Source organism: Lynx rufus, unplaced genomic scaffold (genome assembly GCF_022079265.1).
Source record: "Lynx rufus isolate CCGP_SWC_20201006 ecotype Redwood Valley unplaced genomic scaffold, mLynRuf1.p SCAF_8, whole genome shotgun sequence".
Lineage (NCBI taxonomy): Eukaryota > Metazoa > Chordata > Mammalia > Carnivora > Felidae > Lynx > Lynx rufus.
The window spans coordinates 105,792,101-105,813,234 of record NW_025814896.1 but is presented as its reverse complement, the minus strand read 5'-3'; the positions used below and the strand labels follow the sequence as shown (position 1 = coordinate 105,813,234).

The window sequence follows — 21,134 nt, the reverse complement described above, 5'->3', positions numbered from 1 at the left end:
CCTCCAGCATATAATGCAGAGAGTTGTATAGTAGATAACCCTCAGAATCATAGCAGGAAACAGGGACAAGACCTTTTAAGACCTCCAGTAGTGATGCAGAATTCAGCAAAGGCCTGGTAGCCTGGTCATTTTATCCATTAGACGCAGTAACTAGGGCCTTTTTGCGTTTTAAAGAACCTTGGAAAGTTGGTGGGTGTGCCGGTGGTGGTAGGTAGTGATGTTTATATGCCTATTTATGTATAAATATGAATGTTTCAGGATTCAAAGGAGAACTGCAGAATTGGAATTAATAGATGCTCCATGAAATAATGCAATGTGACATTTTAATTAGGAAACTGTATGTAAGCTCAGCTCTTCTAAACTTTAATGTGAAATGTGTATCCATTTGAGTATGTTGATGAAATGTGGGTGGACACTCCAGAAGTAAGGGCGCCTTGTGTCCTCGTTGTTTGGTGTGGGCTTTAGAGATTTAAATGATTGCTTGATTCAGGTGTCTTACCTTTGACTTAGAGCTTAGCTTTGCTAGCTCAGAATCTGTTTTAGAGCAGTTCATTGGTTTTCTTTTAGACTAAAACAACAAAACTTTATAATCTACCTTTATTGTATGCTATTTGTTTTTTGCTTGATTTAATTTTACACTGTTTTACATGATGACCCTAACATTGTTCTCTTCTTCAAGATTCATGAATTTATTCACCAAAAGGAAATTTTATATACTCTCTGAAGTTTTATGATTTCATTATCATGACATTGGCCTCATTGCTTTATAAAAAGTAGAAGGAGTTGAGCTTACCTAGATATTTTCTGTCATTTTTTCTCAGGATACCTTTTTCTACTCATTGGTCTACGACCCTTCAGTGAAAACACTATTAGCTGACAAAGGTGAAATCAGAGTGGGACCTAGATATCAAGCAGACATTCCAGAAATGCTCTTAGAAGGTATGTTTTCCTTTGGGTTTCAAGTCCTATGAAAACAAATATGTCTTGAAACTCAAATATTCTTTTCCACATACAGGAGAAATGTCTTTTGGGCTAAAGTTTAAAAGTTACAAGTTCTTCCCCTTGTAGAAATACAACAAATAACAACAGAAAATAATTTATTTGATCAATTGTTTGATTTTTATTTTACATTTTTGTGAGTTTTCTGGCTGTGTTTTCCTTTTAAATGCAACTTCTAGAATGTTCGTATCGTTGAAGTTGTGTCTTCATGTGATATGTACATGCCTTGAAATCCTGAATGCTCCTAAATCATCTAACTGAGGTGCCTGGAATCTAGTGAACAGTTATGTTTTGGTGGGGATTTGGGCTAATCTGGGTAGTTATGTACTGGAGAGATTCAGAGCTTTGCATTTCAAAAATATCTTCCTAACAAGACAAATTTTTCTTTCTCCTGTTAAAACTGTACACTCAAAACCTTTATTTTCTGATTTCAAAAGTAAACATTCTTAACATTAAAAAATGAAACACAGAAATGTATAATGTAGGAAATGAACACCATCTGCTCTCCTTCATTCCAAACCCATATTTAATCACTATGGGCGTTTCGGGTGTGTTTATTTGGTTCACGCTGGCTTACCCTCCGTCCAGGAAGGGTCCACATGCAGTGCCGTGTTGCATATGTTACTCTGCAACTGCTTTCTTCAGTTAACCGCGTAACTTTAGTACTTTTCCCTATGAGTACAGTGACCTTTATTCTTTTCACTAACTGTGCAGGTCTTAAATTTGCGTGGATGTACTATAATTCCCTCTTCCAGCCCCCTATTGGTAGACTTTTAGGCATTTATGTTTTCAATGTTACAAATTGATGCTGCTAGAAAAGCTATACCTATATATTTTTTTCAAGCATAACTTCTTGGAAGTGAAATGGTATATACGTTTTACATACTGAAAATGCTCCTTTGCTCTTCAAAACGACTGTTACTATATTATGAAAGAACCAGGTGCTTTCACCAACACTGATTATGAGGAATTTTTTCACCCTCCATTTTTAAGCCACATTTTGATATATAATTGTCTTAGAGTTTTTTGTTTTGTTTTGTTTTAAAATTGAAATTATGCTTGCCCTAGTTATCTTTAGCCTTTAAATTTCTTGGGCTTTTTCTTTTTTTTTTTTTTTTTTTTTTTTTAATGTTTATTTATTTTTGAGAGACAGAGCATGAGTGGGGGAGGGACAGAGACAGACACACACACACACACACACACACACACACACACACAGAATCTGAAGCAGGTTCCAGACTCCGAGCTCCGAGCTGTCAGCACGGAGCCTGACACGGGGCTCGAACTCACAGACCATGAGATAATGACCTGAGCTGAAGTTGGATGTCTAGCCGACTGAGCCACCCAGGCACCCCTTTCTTTCTTTCTCTTTTTTCTTTTTTTTTCTTAAACTGTAAAGTTTATTTATTTTGAGAGAGAGCTCACATGAGAGCAGGGAAGGGGCAGAAAGAGTAAAGAGAGAATCCCGAGCAGACTCGGTGCTGTCATCACAGAGCCTGGCTCAGAGCTCGATCACACGGCTATGAGATCATGACGTGAACCAAAATCAAGATCCGGATGCCCCACTGACTGAGCCACCCAGGCACACTCTTTTTCAGAGAGAGAGAGAGAGAGGGAGAGGGAGAGAACGCACATGCAAGCCGGAGAAGGGCAGAGGGAGAGGGGGAGAGAAAATCTTAACCAGGCTCCAAGTTGATCACGGAGCCCAGTACGGTGCTCAGTCCCACAACCGTGAGATCATGACCCAAGCTGAAATCAAGAGTCGGACACCGAATGGACTGAGCCACCCAGGTGCCCCATCTTGTGCTTTTTCTACTTACTTGGTTGTTTATCTTTTTATGTATTGGCAAGAATTACTTGACTACTAAAGGTAAGCAAACACAGAAGTCTACAAGGATTATAAACCTCTCCCCCACAGACCTAATTATTTGATTAAAAATTTTTAATAGTGACTTTAAATTTAAATATATTTTATTTTTTATCATACAAAAGTTTGGGATTTCTTAGTCTTTTCCTTTAAGGTCTTTACGATTTGCGTTACTCACCAAAAGGCCTTCACTTTTTGTTTTTGCCCCCTGATTATTAAAACATACAAGTACTGCCAGGGGTGCCTGGCTGGCTCAGTCGGAGGAGCATATGACTATTGATCTCGGGGTCGTGAGTTCAAGCCCCATGTTGGGTGTAAAGATTGCTAAAATAAACTTTTTTTTAAATGTTTATTTTTGAGAGAGAGCAGTAGTGCGAGTAGAGGAGGGCCAGAGAGAGGGAGGGACAGAGGATCTGAAGTGGGCCCTGCACTGATAGCAGTGAGCCCGATGCGGGGCTTGAACTCTCGAACGGTGAGATCATGACCTGAGCTGAAGTTGGACGCTTACCAGACTGAACCACCCAGGCACCCCGATCTAAACTTTTATAAAAACATAGGAGTTCTTCCGTATGTTCTTCTCTCTCTTTACCTTGTCATACTTCTAAGAAAATGTATGCAGAAGAGTTAAATCAATAGATACTCAAGATAGAGTGTGAGAATTGTACACGTTGGTGTCCGTGGTGGCTGTGAATAATGCCAGGCTACAGTCATCTGTGTTTTCCTGAACTTAAGTGCCAGGAAAAGTCAGTCAATAAAGATTAAGCTTGAAGAACAGAACGCCATGTCTGCACTCACCTGTGTTTGGAAATGATTTTGAACAGATTGAGAGTAGTGAATCAGTTTATTATAGGTTGAGAGATTGCATTCATTGATGTTCTCATCTGTGCAAATCAGTTTATCTTCCAGAAGGAATTTTTACATCTTTAGTCCTTAATGTTTGATGTTAGACTTATATCTCTGTACCTAATTGTTCACTAAACATTTTATTCCCCCCGCCAAAACCTTGATGTTTAAAATTAATAAACAGTGCTATAATGAGTATAATGGATAATTTTGTGCTCTGGATATAACTGGCAAATAAAGTAGAATTGCTGAGTCTTAGGGCATGTATGTCTGAAATTTTATACAGAATGCCTAATTGTCTTCCAGGTAGTCATTGACAGGTGGTGGGTTTTTCCCTTGTTTTAATTAAGGTATGATTTATACATAGTACATGCCACCATTTTTAGTGAGCAGTTCTGTGAGTTTTGGACAAAAGCGTATGTTCCAAGTGCGGTAGTTCGGCAAGTCCATCCGTGCACAGGCCAAAAGCCAGGAAGGTCCTTAGTGCTCATGTGTGCGTAGGCCCCCAGCCCAAGTTCCGCATCCCCTCAGCAGCCTTTGTCACTCCTTCCTGAACCCCAGTCCCTCCCATCTTTGAACTGTGGAGATCAGTCGTTCATGTTATCTTTTATACTATTTTTTATTATTTGACTTCAGAAATTTTAAAATCAACACTCGGGTATTGATTGTGTGGTTCTCCCTTGAGCACTGAGCATACGCCCTGATGTATAGCAAGCCTAGAAATTGTGTATTGCTCGTGGAGAGATAAATGCTGAACCAAGTCATGAAGTTGGGATGTTTCAAGTAACAGTGGGCAGAAGAATCAGATCATGGAAACTCACAAGTTCCTGTTATCCAGAAAACTATTTAAATATGGTATTTACCCCTGAAAGGCATAAAGTCTGGTTAGTGTGATGTTATTTGGAAAGCATATCTACATAGATTAGCATTTTTTAAAATTTTATTTAAATTTTTTTTAATTTACATCCAAATTAGTTAGCATATAGTGTAACAATGATTTCAGGAGTAGATTCCTTAGTGCTCCTTACCCATTTAGCCCATCCCCCCTCCCACAACCCCTCCAGCAACCCTCAGTTTGTTCTCCATATTTATGAGTCTCTTCTGTGTTGTCCCCCTCCCTGTTTGTATATTATTTTTGTTTCCCTTCCCTTATGTTCACCTGTTTTGTCTCTTAAAGTCCTCATAGGAGTGAAGTCATATGATTTTTGTCTTTCTCTGACTAATTTCACTTAGCATAATACCCTCCAGTTCCATCCATGTAGTTGCAAATGGCAAGATTTCATTCTTTTTGATTGCCAAGTAATACTCCATTGTGTGTGTGTGTGTGTCTGTGTGTGTGTGTGTGTCTGTGTGTGTGTGTATACATCACCTCTTCTTTATCTATTCATCCATCGATGGACATTTGGGCTCTTTCCATACTTTGGCTATTGTTGATAGTGCTGCTATAAACATGGGGGTGCATGTGTCCCTTCGAAACAGCACACCTGTATCCCTTGGATAAATGCCTAGTAGTGCAATTGCTGGGTCGTAGGGTAGTTCTATTTTTAGTTTTTTGAGGAACCTCCATACTGTTTTCCCAGAGTGGCTGCACCAGCTTGCATTCCCAAGCATTTTTTTTTTTTAGAAAGAGCATGAGCTGGGCAGAGGGACGGTGGGGGGAGGGCGGGGAGGGAGACGGAGAGGGAGAGAGACAGAGAGAGAGAGAGAGAGAGAGAGAGAGAGAGATAGAGAGAGAGAGAGAGAGAATGAATTTAATCAGGCTCCATGCTCAACACAGAGCCCCAGGCAGGGCTTGATCCTATGACCCTGGGATCACAACCTGAGCTAAAATCAAGAGTCAGACGCTCAACCGACTAGCCACCCAGGAGTCTCTACCTAGATTAGAATATTAAAAAAAAAAAAAAATGATTTCCTATCATTTTAGGAAACAAAATGATACATAAAATGCAATAATTTATTCTATGGTTCTTCTCAAACCAGACTTGAAGTTCTTATTTGTAAGAGGAATGATTCTTAACAGCTTGTAGCATTTGAAGAGTTGTACCAGTTCTCTGACAAAGGCAGACTTTATGTTTAAAAAATGTGACTAAATGTTCATTTGTATAATAGATCTTTTATTTCATAGATTTTTTAAATGTTTATATACTTATTTAGAGAGTGAGAGAGCATGTACACATGAGAGAGAGTGAGTGGGGGAGGGAGGGAGAGAGAGAGAGAGAATTCCAAGCAGATTCCATGCTCAGCATGGAGCCCGACACCAGGCTCCATCTCAGAACTTGAGGTCATTACTTGAACTGAAATCAAGAGTCGAATCCTAGGCTTAAGTGAGCCACCCAGGCACCCCTCATCAACAAGTCTTAATTGCCTTTAATATAGTGTTTCTCCTGGCAGTCTTTTGGGTGGGTGGTTACAAACTTTATTTAGGTAATGGAATCCTTTGTCCAGATGAAACACCCTACAATATGACCGTAAATAAAATAAGAAAAGCCTGGCTATTAGGGATGAGGTGGGAGAGAAGTCCCCATTGAATCTCTTGAGATACCCCAGTAACTCTCAGGATTGAGAGAATTACATGCTGAAGGCTGCTGTTCAGTGCTTCTTTCCGAGTCCTGTCTCTTCATCATATAGTCAGAATCGCCAGATAAACCACACAGTTAGAGGTGTCTTTGACGAAGTCCCTTTGCAATATAGTATAACAATGAGGGCTCCACTGTATTTTCTTCGCTTCTTCCCAGTTTTTAGATTTTAAAATTACTTTATTGCAAATTGTGCAATAATTTGCAAAGTGAAAGTGAAAGTGCAAGTGACTAAAAACAAAAAGTAGTCCCTTAGATCATCCCTCTTTGCCCATTGTTAAACACTGTTATTAATTTAACATGTTCTCCAGTTTGTTATATAGCTACTGTATATATAGATCCATGAAATTGTATTCAATGTTTCATTGTGTAATAGATGATAGATCCAAGTTTATCCATCTCTTATTATAGAACAAGTTTCCCTTCATTGTTCTTTAAAATATCCTCTGTGTGTGTGTCAGTGTGGGGAGGTGTCTCATCTCAGAGATTTTTTCCCCCCTGACTGTTGAAGTTTTTCATCAGTTTGTCAAATTCTTCCCTCCAGATTTCATTAGAATTCGGATTGAAATTGTATTAATATTATTTATTCCTTTGGGAGGCGACTGGTCATTTCATAATATTGAGTCTGTTTCTCTGTGTCTACATGGGTCTGTTTCTGAGATTTTTATTCTGTCCCACTGGTCTGTTTGCCTGTTAATGCTCTAATAACTCACTGTTTTAATTATAGTGACTTTGTAGTGTGTGGTAATATCTGGTGAGGCTAATTCTCCTCTTATTTTTCTAAATGAATTTTATTATCAGCTTGAATCTTTCTTAAGTATGTCTATTGGAGTTTCAGTTAATTTAGAGGGAACAGACTTTTGATGGTTTTGAAAAGTCCTAATTAGAAATAAGGGATGTCTTTTTTTCTTTCTCCAAGGCTACTTTTGGGTCTTGTGGTTTTGTTTTTCTTTTTTTTTTTTTTTTCTTTCTCGTTTCAAGTTATTTAACATATATGGTAAAATTGGTTTCAGTTGTAGAATTCAGTGATTCATCACTTACATATAACACCCAGTATTCATCACAAAAAGTGCCCTCTTTAATACCCATCACCATTTAGCCTGTCTCCCACCCACCTTGTCCATCAACCCTCAGTTTCTTCTCTAGAGTTAAGAGTCTCTTATGGTTCACTTCTCTCTCTCTCTCTCTCTCTCTCTCTCTTTCTCCCTCCCTCCCTCCCTCCCTCCTTCCCTCCCTTTCCCTATGTTAATGTTTTTTCTCAATATAGTTTTAGTCATATAGATTCTATATATTTCTCATTAAGTTTATTTTTAAGTTTATAATTTGTTAGCTGTAAGTATTCATCTGTAACAAAGAAAAACAACACATTTTTCATCATAAATGAAGAAGTCACGTTGGATTCTTATTTGAGCCTAAAGCATTTAGCATATCCAAGATGTTTCATTTCACTTGTAATCAGGCAACTAACTAGATGCAAGATATCAAGAGCTTCCTTTTTTGTAAGTAACATATTTTCAGGGAAGAGGGTATAGGGTGACAAATGGGTATACCAATAGTTATAGTTCTTGTAGGGCTCCTGGGTGGCTCAGTCGGTTAAGCACCAACTTGGGCTCAGGTCATGATCTCACAGTTCACAGGTTCAAGCCCCACATTGGGCTCTGTCCTGACAGCTCAGAGCCTGGGGCCTGTTTTAGATTCTGTGTCTCCCTTTTTCTCTCTGCCCTTCTACTCGAGCTCTGTCTCTGTCTCTTTCTCTCTCTCCCAAAAATAAATAAAAACTTAAAAAAAAAAAAAAGGAAAATATGACATTACCATCATATACATAGCTAGTACCTGTTTGCAGGGAAATTAAATACAGAAAATACCATACTCAACAGATGTTTAGGAGTTGCCAGAGTCTGTTTACTAACCCTTTTGATACTCTTGAGTGGGTACATTTTGACCAGTGGCCATATTCCAATTTGCATTGGCATGGGATATAGAACCTGAATTAATACCCCCAGTAGGTGGCAGCATCAACACCATGCCAGAATATATAACAGGCTTGCTTTGTTTGTGAATGTGTCTTGGGATTCTAAGACGTTGTTGTGGCATTTGTCTTGCTAGTGAATACATCTTTTTGTAGTTTCAGAATTTAAAAATTCGCTTATGGCTACCCACCATCTAACAAACTCTTGAGATCTGGAAAGACCAGTATGTAGTTTGCAAGGGAAGATAAAGGTTTCTTTGAGATTTTAAATCTTCTGTTGCGTTTGAAATAACCACCTGGAGAATTTCCCATTGAAAAAGATGTCATATAGTGGGAAGTTTTGAATTATTATTTCACTGTAATACTGAAAATTTCAACAAAATCTTTTTACATACTAAAATTTGTAACTGCAAAAAAGTATTATAGTAACATTAAATTAATAAACTGAAATGACTGTGGGTTTGTAGGTTTGTGCAAAACCTGGCAATAATATGTTTAGCTGAGTCACCTTGGGAAAACTAACTCCTCTAAGTTCCCATTTCCTCCTATCTATCTATCTATCTATCTATCTATCTATCTATCTATTTATTTATTTATTTTTTAATGTTTATTTTGGAGAGAGTGAGAGAGAGAGAGAGACAGAGCAGGAGTGGGGAGGGGCAGAGAGAGAGAGAGAGACACAGAATCCCAAGCAGGCTCCAGGCTCTCCAGGCTCTGTTGTTACAGAGCCCAACGGGGGACTTGAACTCAGAAACCGCGAGATCATGACCTGAGCCGAAGCCGGACATCCAACCCACTGAGCCACCCAGGCACCCCCATTTCCTCTTCTTTGAAAAGAGAAAAATATGTATGCGCACACATCACAGTGTTGTGATGATCCGAGGAAGTGACCTGTAAAGCATTTAGCAAAGTGCCCGACACTCATGTTCACTGCCACAGTTGCTTCTCCCCTGGCCACCACTGTCTCCTGCCATCAGTTAAATAACTCTTGTTGATATTTGGGCATTTCAAGACATGTCTGTCTTTGAGAGTTATAAGAATTAAATTCGTATAATCTCTTCTGCAATTAATTCAGATGCAGTTGATAAATAGGGAAATGTCAGTACGGCGTGGAAGTGGGTCAATTTATATGAGACTTTTCTCAGCAGTCAAGGAAGCAGGTATTCTCACAGATGAAGACAGTTTAAGAGAAAAAAAAAAGATGCAAATTCTGCAAGAAGTGCTTTCCTCTAGTGCGTGTAAAGGCTGGTTTAGCACCTTCAAAATCTGTGGCACTTTCCACTATGATAAAACTATGTGCGGAAGCTTAAGAGTTACAGATGAAGGGGGCTTTGACAATATTTTCCCCCTATTGTTTAAAAAAAAAAACAAACCTGTACCCTGTTTTTTGTTTTTTTAATTATGTAGAAGCTGTATACGACTTACATCTCACTGGAGGAGGTATGAGTCCAGGATTTAAGGAGATAAAAGAGTCAACCAACCATTGTTTTTGTTGCAAATGTCAGTGGGGATGTAACTGTGCTAGTAGTTTTATTATGATTATTACTTCTTTTTAATGCTCTGCTTACGGAGTTTAATAGGTTTTCAAAGTTTTATTTTCCACAGCCCTATTTTTTTTAGTGTGTAATTTTGCAGAATACACTTTGCAACAAATGTGGTGGATGTTAACTAACTTACAAACACCACCCATTGGTTGTAAGCAGGTGTTAATTGCAACCGTGTAGAACAGTAATTCTCACCTGGGGCAGAGGACGTTAGACAATGTCTGGTTATGTGTCCAGCTTTGACTCAGGTCATCATCGCATGGTTCATGAGTTCAAGCCCCACCTTGGACTCTGCACTAATAGTGGAATTCTCTTGGAATTCTCTCTCCCTCGCTCTCCCTGCCCCTCCCCCACTTGCTCTCTAAATAAACGAATAAACTTAAAAAAAGTAATACTTAATTTTGAAGTATAAATTGTTGTGTGATCTAGTCTACATCTATGCTTTTATTTTTGTGCCAGTAAATTATTTATTTACTATTGCTATATATTATAGTCCCATCCAATTTAGTTAATTTTTTTTGTTAGTTTATTTATCCTGAGAGAGAGAAAAGCACGAGAGGAGGAGGGGCAGAGAAGGAAGGAGAGAGCGAATCCCAAGCAGGCTCCCTGCTATCAGCACAGAGCCCAGTGTGGAGTTCGAACTCATTCACGAACCATGAGATCATGACCTGAGCCAAAATTAAGAGTTGGATGCTTAACTGACTAAGCCACCTGGGTGCCCCTAGTTAATTCTTTTATTATTATTCTTGGATTTGTGGTGGTTACTATTCAAATTATTTTATTGGCTTTCAAAGTAAATTTTGTGAAATTTAGGCTGTTGGTATACTTGTACAAAAATGATATCCTTAGGATTTTAAATCTTCCCTCTTTTTTAATCAAGTTATCTTCTTTGAAAGTTTCTTTAAAAGTTTTGTTTTATATAAACATAACTCCAGTTTTGTTTCTTAGTGTTATATTTTCTATTACAGCAACAAAAACATAATTTTTTTTTACATTATATTTTCTTTGGAATGGCACTGGATTTTTTATGTTCTATTTTTATTGTGCCATTCTAGTTACTTTTATATAGATATTTTCTAGTTACTTATTTTTTATAAGATATTTTTATTGAGATATAACTGACACATAACATTGTGTAAGTTTGTGTACAGAGTGTTGATTTGCTGACTTTATATGTTGCAATGCGATTACTACCTATAGCTTAGCTAACACTGCTATCACATCATACAATTATCCTTTCTTTTTTGTTGCAGGAACAATTAAGATCTAGTCTCTTACCAGCGTTGAAGTTTATAGTATTATTGACTATAGTCACTATGCTATGCATTGGATCTCCAGGACTTACTTTTCTAGCAGTTGGAATTTGTATCCCAAAACAACATCTTTCCCTTTTCAATTTCCCTACACTCCAGCCCCTGGTAACCACTGTTCCACTCTCTGGTTTTTATGAGTATTGCTTTTTTAGATCCCACACGTAAATGATGTACAGTATTTGTCTCTAGTAACTCATCATTCCTTTGATTGATAACGTAAAACATTGGCCAGAACTTTGAGAACAATATTGAATAAAAATGGTGACTAATGGCATCTTTGTGTGTTTCTGAATTTAATAATAGCATGACAAGTATTGTACTCTGATGATTGGTGCAAAGAAAATGAATTGTGTTTAGAACAAAGAATATTTCCAATTATCCAGGAAAGAGCCTATAAGATGATTTCCATATAGCTTTAGTTCTTCAGAGTCTTTGAACTCTATTATGTACTTTTAGGTGATTATACTGAAGAAGTACTTTGTCCGAATTTTCTTTTTTCTTTTTCTTTTTTTTGTTTCTTTTCTTCTTTCATCCATATTTAATAGAAACCTTAAAATTTGAGGTAGCTGGAGGATTAGGGATACCACATTTAAAATCATTGCTAAATCTACATTTTTTTCAAAATTATGAAAAATTTATGAAGCAAAAATAAGGTGCTATATATACATTCGTGTAATTAGTTGGTAAATACATTTTTTAAGAATTCAGAGATTAGGAAGATGTACGTAAGCTGGTGTGGGATGAGACTGGGACTGGACTGATTGCCTGGATAATCATAAATGAAAGAGTGAGGTGAGATTATTGCAATGACTAGCGTGAACATGACCAGTAGTCTTGGTCCCATCTCTGGCTCATACCACAGTCACCAAGACCATTCCAAAAATTACTGCACAGAATCTGATGCAGGGCTCAATGTCACAACTGTGATATCATGACCTGAGCCAGAATCAAGAGTTGGACACTTAACCAACTGAGCCACCCAGGCACCCCAAGATATGGAAAATTTCATTTAAATTTTTTTTTCTTTTTTTGATGTTTATTTATTTTTGAGACAAAAAGAGAGAGCATTAGTGGGGGAGGGGTAGAGAGAGGGGGAGACACAGAATCCGAAGCCGGCTCCAGGCTGTGAGCTGTCAGCACAGAGCCCGACGTGGGGCTAGAACTCATGGACCGTGAGATCATGACCTGAGCCAAAGTTGGATGCTTAGCCCACTGAGCCACCCAGGCACCCCAGAAACATTTCTTTTTTAATTTTTTTAAATCTTTATTTATTTTTGAGAGAGAGAGAGAGGGAAACAGAGCATGAGAGGGGGAGGGGCAGAGAGAGGGAGACACAGAATCTGAAGCAGGCCCCAGGCTCTGAGCTATCTGCACAGAGCCCCGATGCAGGGCTTGAACTCACAAACTGTGAGATCGTGACCTGAGCCGAAGTCAGGCACTTAACTGACTGAGCCACCCAGGCACCCCAGGAACATTTCTATATTTATTATTTTGTTGTGGTTGTTGCTGCTATATTTTTGTTAATGTTTGTTTATTTTTGAGAGACAGAGAGCACAAACAGAGGAGGAGCAGAGAGAGAATGAGGGAGACACAGAATCTGAAGCAGGCTCCAGGCTCTGAGCTATTAGCGCAGAGCCCAATATGGGGCTCGAACCCACAAACCGTGAGATCAAGACCTGAACCAAAGTTGTCTAGACACTTAACTGACTGAGCCACCAGGTGCCCCTGTTTAGAATTCTTACACAGAATTCTCTTTCTGCTATATGCTGTAGAATGTATGGGTGGGATTGAAATGTGTCAACTTAATTAACTTATATTTGAAACGTAAATACCAGTTTTATCATTACATTCTGGAGTATATAATGTGACAGGGGCTTAATACTGGATACCATCATCATTTAATCATCCTGTGTTATTTACCATTATTATCTTTCGTACTGTTATTATTTATCTTAAGTTTTATTTTTTGAAGATTACAGGGAAGTGTAATTGTGTGATTCTACTCTCAAGTTTCATACAGTTGGCAAATCTTTTGGCTTTTAACTGTGAGGTGATGTTGAATGTCTTGGCTTAGGTTGCTGAGAATTGTAAGCAACAAACAATGAAAACCAAAGTCCTTTCAAACACTTTAGATCTAGTACTCGCTCTGCTCTGCTTGTGCTTCTTTATGTTGGGGGTGGAGATTGGCTCTGTGGTTACCTGCCTTTGAACAAGGCAGGGCAAGCCCCACCCTGACTGCAGTGGCTGACTTAGGAGACTGCAGGTGGAAAGGCTGGGTCCCTGCCACCCTCCTCCACCCCTTTCTCCTGTTGAGCCTGATTCCTGCTTGCTCCTATGCTAGGACTGAGCACATTAGAGGCTCATAGCCTAGGATTGTCACCAGGGATGTTTAGCTTCAGAGTGTATCAGTCAGTGCAAGGCATTCTGCCTCATAAATCAAAAGCTAAACAAAGCCAAAATCAGTCCCCAGCCTAATAAGAAACCCGTAGCTGTAAATCGGACTTCCAGTTGCTTCCCACATCTCTTTTCCGTTACTATCCTTTGTCTTGACATTGAGTCCCGCCTGACAGTTCTATCTCCTTGTGAGAGATTCCTAAAATAAAGCAAGCATCCTGCGTTATTGTCAGTCTTTTCCTCAGCCCTGCTAGCATTCCTGCTTTCTGTTAATGCCGACCCTATGCATGCAGTTCTCAAGACTTGAAATTTACCTGCTACACATTGTCTCCTGTCTTTGCTGTCTGTCATCATCGTCAGCACTATATTTTGTCTTCATCACATACCATTGCTAAGTGTGAGGTATGAAGTTTCCTTCTGGTCTTGCCACTCTCCTACTGAAAAGGCTGGTGCTTTTCATTGCCTCGAAGTAAAATCTGTGTAGAATCTTCAGTACTATGTTCGTAACCTTCTTTTAGTTATCTACTCCCATTCCCTTTAATGTGCTTGTGACAAAATGAGCTGTTTTTCTGTCACATCTTAAAGCCACATGACTTTGCTCACATTCTTATTTCTTACTTTAAGTCCTTCTCCCTGCTGGTGCAATCAGAGCCTTCAGTTCTTAGCAGAAATACCACACCCTTTATGACATCATTCCCTAGCTTGTCTGAAGTGATGCCTCTCATTGTCAGAATTTTACAGCCTTTTCTGTATGTCCTTATGACACGTTTCTTTTCGTTTGTATCATAGTTACTTATGTGTTAGTTTTACCAGTGAAAGCGTCTCATAGCAGGCGTGCTTTTTGTTTTGTTTTTATATCCCTCAGCATGAGGTTTAGTGCCTCACACATGCAAGTACCCAGGAAATACATGTTACTAACTAAATGAAAATCTGCTGTGGTTGGTTTCGTTGTATTATTATCAGTGTTCACTTTACAAAATGTTGTCCATCTGCTGAAAGAATGTACCAAATTTTGAACGCAGTAGTGCCCACAGTCCTCGACGGAATGCAATGGTTGCCTTGTTAAGTAACAAGACTCCATTTCTTTTGTTCTCGGACAGGAGAATCCGATGAGAGGGAACAGTCCAAATTGGAAGTTAAAGTCTGGGATCCAAATAGCCCACTTACAGATCGACAGATTGACCAGTTTTTAGTTGTAGCACGGTAAGTATGGCACTGTTGAGTCAAGAAATTTCTTTTTTTAAACATTTTTCTTTTTTTTAAGTTTGTTCATTTTACTTGACAGCGCGTGCGCACAAACGGGGGCGTGGCAGAGAGAGAAAAAGAGGGAGAGAGAGAGAATCTAAGCAGGGTCAGCACACAGCCCGATGCGAGGCTCAAACTCACGAACTGTGAGATCATGACCTAAGCTGAGATCAAGAGTTGGGCATTTAAACCAACTGTACCACCCCCAACTCCAAGAAATTTCTTTTTGTAAGAATTTATAGGTGTATGTATGTTTCTTTCTTTGTATTCTACCTTTTCCATTGGTTGTATTCTTTTTCTAGTTAAGTAAGAAAGCCGAAATATATATCATACCACTTCCTAAGTATGATTGTTAGTTTTTGTTTGAAAATATATTTATTAATTTACCGATTAAGAAAATAATAATTTCTTCTGGTAAAACTTTGGGCACTACAGAACAGTATGAAGATGAAATTCATCACCTGAATCCCCATATCTTTAATTAAAGCAGTTATCTCTTTGACGCTAGATGGGGATTGTTCAGGTGTCCATAATGATGTGCATCTTGCCTTCCTCTTACTGCACCCACGTATGAGGAGGGCCTGTTGCTAAGCGTATAACTTTCTTTGAGAGCCTTAAGCCTGGCTGCCTGACTGGCTGGCTCTCCGCACTTGACCCACCACACACCCTTTGAGAAAATGAATGGGACAAAAATGTATTTTTATTGTTTCAATTATAAAAGTAAATGATATTCATGGCAGAGTTACTGCAAAGCAGCAAGTAAGTGAGTGTATCATAGCAGTGTAAATAGTGGAAAATTGGGGAAAAAAAAACCCTAAGAATATGTCAACAAGCACTTGGTAAGTGAATTGAAGTATATTCAATAATGAAAATGAATTCGAGGGATATATAGCAAAGAGATAAATCTCAAAACTAATGTTGAGTGAGGGTACACACAGTATGATCACTTAAAAAGTTATACCATGAACAAACCATGTTTTCATTAATGGCCATATAGATGAATATGTATGTCATGTGTATGTATGATGTGGGAGATGTGTATAGGAGGCTCTAACAACATTTCTAATATTTATTTCCTTAAACAATGAATCAAGTCTGGCAAAATAGTAGAACCCAGTAGATACAGATGTGATCACAAGGGTCTTCACTATGTTCTCTAATTTTCTGTTGAACTTTCTTCATGACCCAAAGGATAAAAGGGTCTCACCGCACCCTGACATGACAGCACAGTTGACGTGACAGCACTGTTCATGGTGCCTGGCACCATGGAAGTCACACGTCATGTCAGCAGCCAGGCGTTTGGACTCCAGCACTCAGACACCTAGCCACTGGTGCTCGGATGGAGACCTGATGTACCTTGCTGGGGAAGCCAGTCAGTAGATCGAGGAGATTGAAGATTTGAGAGTGGAAATGAATCCTTGGTGGAGCCGCTGGCCTAGACTCCAGGCAGGTTACCCAGATCTGGGATTATTTAGTAGACATTGCAGTTTCAAATTTGGTTTTCTTTGTTTTTTCCTTTTTCCTTCAAGCCAGCATGAAAGACACCAAGGAGATGCACCTGGTGCCTTTTTCATTTTTTTTTTCTTTTTTTAGAGAAAGAGAGAGAATCTTTAATTTTTTTTCTTTTAACATTTATTCATTTTTGAGAGAGAGAGAAAGAGAAACAGAGTGGAGTCGGGGAAGGGCAGAGAGAGAGAGAGGGAGACACAGAATCTGAAGCAGGATCCAGACTCTGAGCTGTCAGCACAGAGCCCGACGCGGGGCTCGAACCCACGGACCGCGAGATCATGACCTGAGCTGAAGCCAGCCACTCAACTGACTAAGCCACCCCGGTGCCCCTAGAGAGAGAGAATCTTAAGCTGGCTGGATGCTCAACACAGAGCCCGATGTGGGGCTTGATCCCAGGACTCTGAGATCATGACCTGAGCTGAAATCAAGAGTCAGATGTTCAACCAATTGAGCCACCCAGGCACCCCCTCAATTTTTGTTTTTGTTTTTTTAAATGGTCTAAAATACAAATTAAGACCATAATCAAATACCATTGCACATTCCACCAGAATGGTGAAAATTCGAAAGTGCCAAACATTGGTAGGTAGAGCAACCAGCACCCTGCTATTGTGGTGGTGCGAGTGTAAGTTGGTATAACCACTTTGCTCTCATCTGACCTACACATCCTTTGAGTTTCACTCCTGACTGTATACTCAGCAGAATTGCATACATACACCTGTGCACCAAAAGTTGCATATACAGATGGCATTCATGGCACTACCCAGAGTAGCCCCAAACTGGGCATTGATGTCCATCAACAACAGAGGGGGAGGGGGCATCATAGAAAGGAATGCTCCATAGCAAGGAAAATGAATGAACGCCTCTATAACCAGTAGTGTGGGTGAGCCCACAGACATAATTTTGAACAGAAGAAGCTGCATGTGAAAAGAGTACATAGTATGTGCTTCTGTTAAGTTTTCAAATGAGCAAAACTAACCCATGATGTTAGAATCCATGATGGTGGTTCTCTTTTGGGACGAAGGAGAGAATACAGATTGGGAAGGAGCAGGAGGAGTCTACTGGGGTGCGGTTGCCGTACCCTGAGTTGGGTGTTAGTGACATGGATGGCTTCACTTTGCAGTTACTGCATAGCTGTGCAATGTGTGTTTTTATGCATGTGTGTTCTATGTTAATCAGAACATTAAAAAATTTTCCTCAGCTAACATGCTTAAAACACAATAAAGGGAGAGAAGAAATTAAAATAATAATAAAATATAAAATAAAATAAAATAAAACACAACACGCAGCAGGTCTAAATGTTTATTTCATGCTTTATGGGAAGGCCTTCTAAATCATTAAGTGAAAAAAAGTGTTGTGGTAATTGTTTTGTTTTTTAAGTGGAAATCTATTACATCTTGAGCCCTATTTATAGGAAGAATTGCTACAATTGATGATACCTCATTTCAAGGTAAAAATGTTCCTGGGATTTCACAATTTAGGCTAAAAAAAAGTGGTCAGAACTTGTTTTGCAGTAATAGTCAAACTTTGCAGCTCACTTACATCTCATTTTTTGAGCACAGTTGAATACCAAATTGGTTGCTCCATGGCATTTCATGATAGATCTTTCCCTTCTTTATGGCACACAAATCACTTTTTCTCAATTTCATTATAATGACCCATATATAGTTAATTGGCTTATCAATGCTTAAATCTTAAAGAAAATACTTTTCATTGGCTATTTGATTCTCAAACATCTAAGAACTTGTTTGACTTTTCTTTTTTTTCTTCTTCTTCTCCATAGCACATACCCACCTGACAGCTATATTTGTTATTTACCTGTGTAAATTTACCTGTTTTCCTGTGTAAAGAAAAGTCTTGACCAAGATGAGCCCCAACCATAAAAGGACATGGGAAATAATTCCCCACTGCCTGTTTAGGGGATTACCTCCTCTCTTGGAGGCCAGTACACTCAGGAATGACGACTTTCTGAGACTGCTAGATGCTTAAGAGGTTTGGTTTCGTAGTGTGCTGTCCCCTCTCTCTTAAGTCCCCGAGGCAGATTGCCTAGTGCAGTCCCCTCCGGGGGATCCTCCCTAAATGACCACACCAAGAGCAAGAAGGAAACGAGCTCCCCCCCACCCCCCCACCAAAAAGAACTGTAGCAGAGACAAACGTAGTGCACTTCTTGGCCACCACTGTTCTCTACACAGGAAGAAACTGAGGCATCTCGTCCAAGGCGCCACACGCCCATTGCAGACAAGGCTGAGACTCACACTCAGACCTCAGCTCGCAGCCCCTGGATCCTTAGCACTGACTTTTACAATTTTCACGCACTACCCAAGTGTGTTTTTTTAAGTATAAAAAAATAATGTTGCCTTAATTTTTCTTCTTTCTTTTTGTGGATTATTCAGTGCTGTTGGGACGTTTGCTCGAGCCCTTGATTGCAGCAGTTCTGTGAGGCAGCCTAGTTTGCATATGAGCGCAGCTGCAGCTTCTCGAGACATCACCCTGGTAAGATGCTTTTTGAAATTTAGAGGTTATTATTCCCTCTGCTACTTTAATTTTAAAGCCAGTATAGCAGTGTTATGGATGGGAGAGCTTTCTGTTGAAAGAGCTTTCTGGCTCTTAGCCCTGCTGACTGCTAGGTTGATTTGACTTGGCTGATTGGTTAACTGGGGGTAGAGTGTCTCATCCTAAGTCACCGCTTATGTTTGTGAGCTGCGACGAATATGAATGGCTGCTGATGGAATAGGTGTGAAACAATAAAAAAATATTCTGGGGAAAACATTCTGACCCATCTCGTTTCACTTGTATGCTTTTTTCCTCATATTCTATCTATGTACTTAAATCGTTATGTATCAAATATAATGCTTTACAGTTTTTAATGTGAGAAGGAACTCTTTTTTTCTCTAAACGTTTATTTTTGAGAGGAAGTATGAGTGGGAGAGGGGCAGAAAGAGAAGGGGACAGAAGACCCAAAGCAGGCTGTGTGCTGACAGCAGAGAGCCCAGTGTGGGGCTCAAACCCATGAACCACGAGATCATCATCTGAACCTAAGTCGGATGCTTAACCAACTGAGCCACCCAGGCGCCCCAGATGTTTGCCAATTGAAGTTACTTTCTGTATATGATTGCCACAGCCTTTTGAGACAAGCATGATAACGTGCTCATTTTACAGATAAGAAAACTGAGTTTTGGTGAGGTTATTTGACCGATATCCATTACATGTAATAAAAGTTTCAGTTTAAAAAAAAAAAAAAAAACTGAAACTGAAACTTTCAGTTTCAGGTTTTTTTTTTTTTTTTCATAATAACATATCTCATATTTTTTCATAATAACATATCTCTTCACGGCTGCTTTATTATAAATAATGTAGATCTTCTTGCCTCTGCAGCTATTTATTTAATGCTGGATACACCATAACTCATGACACTATGTTATCCATCCTGTCTCTTTTGAATACTAGTTTCTAGTTATTCTCTTTTTTTTTTTAATTTAATTTTTTATTTTTTAAAATTTACTTCCAAATTAGCATATAGTACAACAATGATTTCAGGAGTAGATTCCTTAGTGCTCCTTACCCATTTAGCCCATCCCCCCTCCCACAACCCCTCCCATAACCCTCAGTTTGTTCTCCATATTTATGAGTCTCTTCTGTTTTGTCCCCCTCCCTGTTTGTATATTATTTTTGTTTCCCTTCCCTTATGTTCATCTGTTTTGTCTCTTAAAGTCCTCATAGGAGTGAAGTCATGATTTTTGTTTTTCTCTGACTAATTTCACTTAGCATAATACCCTCCAGTTCCATCCACGTAGTTGCAAATGGCAAGATTTCATTCTTTTTGATTGCCAAGTGATACTCCATTGAATATATATACCGCATCTCCTTTATCCATTCATCCCATCGACGGACACTTGGGCTCTTTCCGTACTTTGGCTATTGTTGATAGTGCTGCTATAAACATGGGGGTGCATGTGTCCCTTCGAAACAACACACCTGTATCCCTTGGATAAATGCCTAGTAGTGCAATTGCTAGGTCGTAGGGTAGTTCTATGTTTAGTATTTTGAGGAATCTCCATACTGTTTTCCAGAGTGGCTGCACCAGCTTGCATTCCCATCTAGGTATTCTCTTTAAAGTCATTACTGTGGGGGTGCCTGCGTGGCTTAGTCAGTTAAGTGTCCGACTCTTGATTTTGGGTTAGGTCATGATCTAATGGTTTGTGAGTTTGAGCTCACATCCAGTCTCTCTCCACCCCTCCCCCGCTTGCGCTCTCTCGCTCGCTCTCTCTCTTACTCTCTCGCTCTGTCTCAAAATAAACCAAAAAAAGGGGCACTTGGGTGGCTCAATCAGTTAAGTGTCCAACTTCAGCTCAGGTCATGATCTCACAGTTCATGAGTTTGAGACCTGTGTCGGGCTCTGTGCTGACAGCTCAGAGCCTGGAGCCTGCTTCAGATTCTGTGTCTCCGTCTCTCTGTCTGTCCCTCCCTCACTCACGCTCTGTCTCCCTCTGTCTCTCAAAAAATGAATAAATGTTACAAATAAACTAAAAAAAAGAAGTCATTACTATGCTCTGTTGATGATGACTACAAATGCAGTCTTGCCCAGAGTATGCAGAAAAACATGAGCAATAATTTTTTTCCTGTTAAATTTATCAGAGTTTTATAGTATAAAGAAATACATTTTCCAATCATGTTTTCCTTTCACCTCTTCAGGCCATAATCACTGCCAAATAAAATGCATCAAAAAGTGCTGGAATTTCTCTCCCCAAAATATATCCAAAATCGGACCACTCTTTTCTGTCTCAGGTACTTCAATGCTAATCCAAATCTTGTTACTTAGGATACCGGCACTCAGTACCTCATGACAGGTTTCCTCAAGTCCACTCCTAAAAGTCTCAA

General features: G+C 39.3%; 1 protein-coding gene across 1 annotated transcript in view; it reads left to right on the top strand.

Annotated features, from left to right (window-relative positions):
- MTA3 (metastasis associated 1 family member 3) overlaps positions 1–21,134 on the top strand; it is a 175,783-nt gene that overhangs the window by 83,864 nt on the left and 70,785 nt on the right. The window contains exons 6-8 of the mRNA XM_047069159.1: positions 822–939; positions 14,606–14,708; positions 18,650–18,749. Coding sequence (XP_046925115.1) covers positions 822–939; positions 14,606–14,708; positions 18,650–18,749 — 321 coding nt within the window. The remainder of the gene's footprint in view (positions 1–821; positions 940–14,605; positions 14,709–18,649; positions 18,750–21,134) is intronic.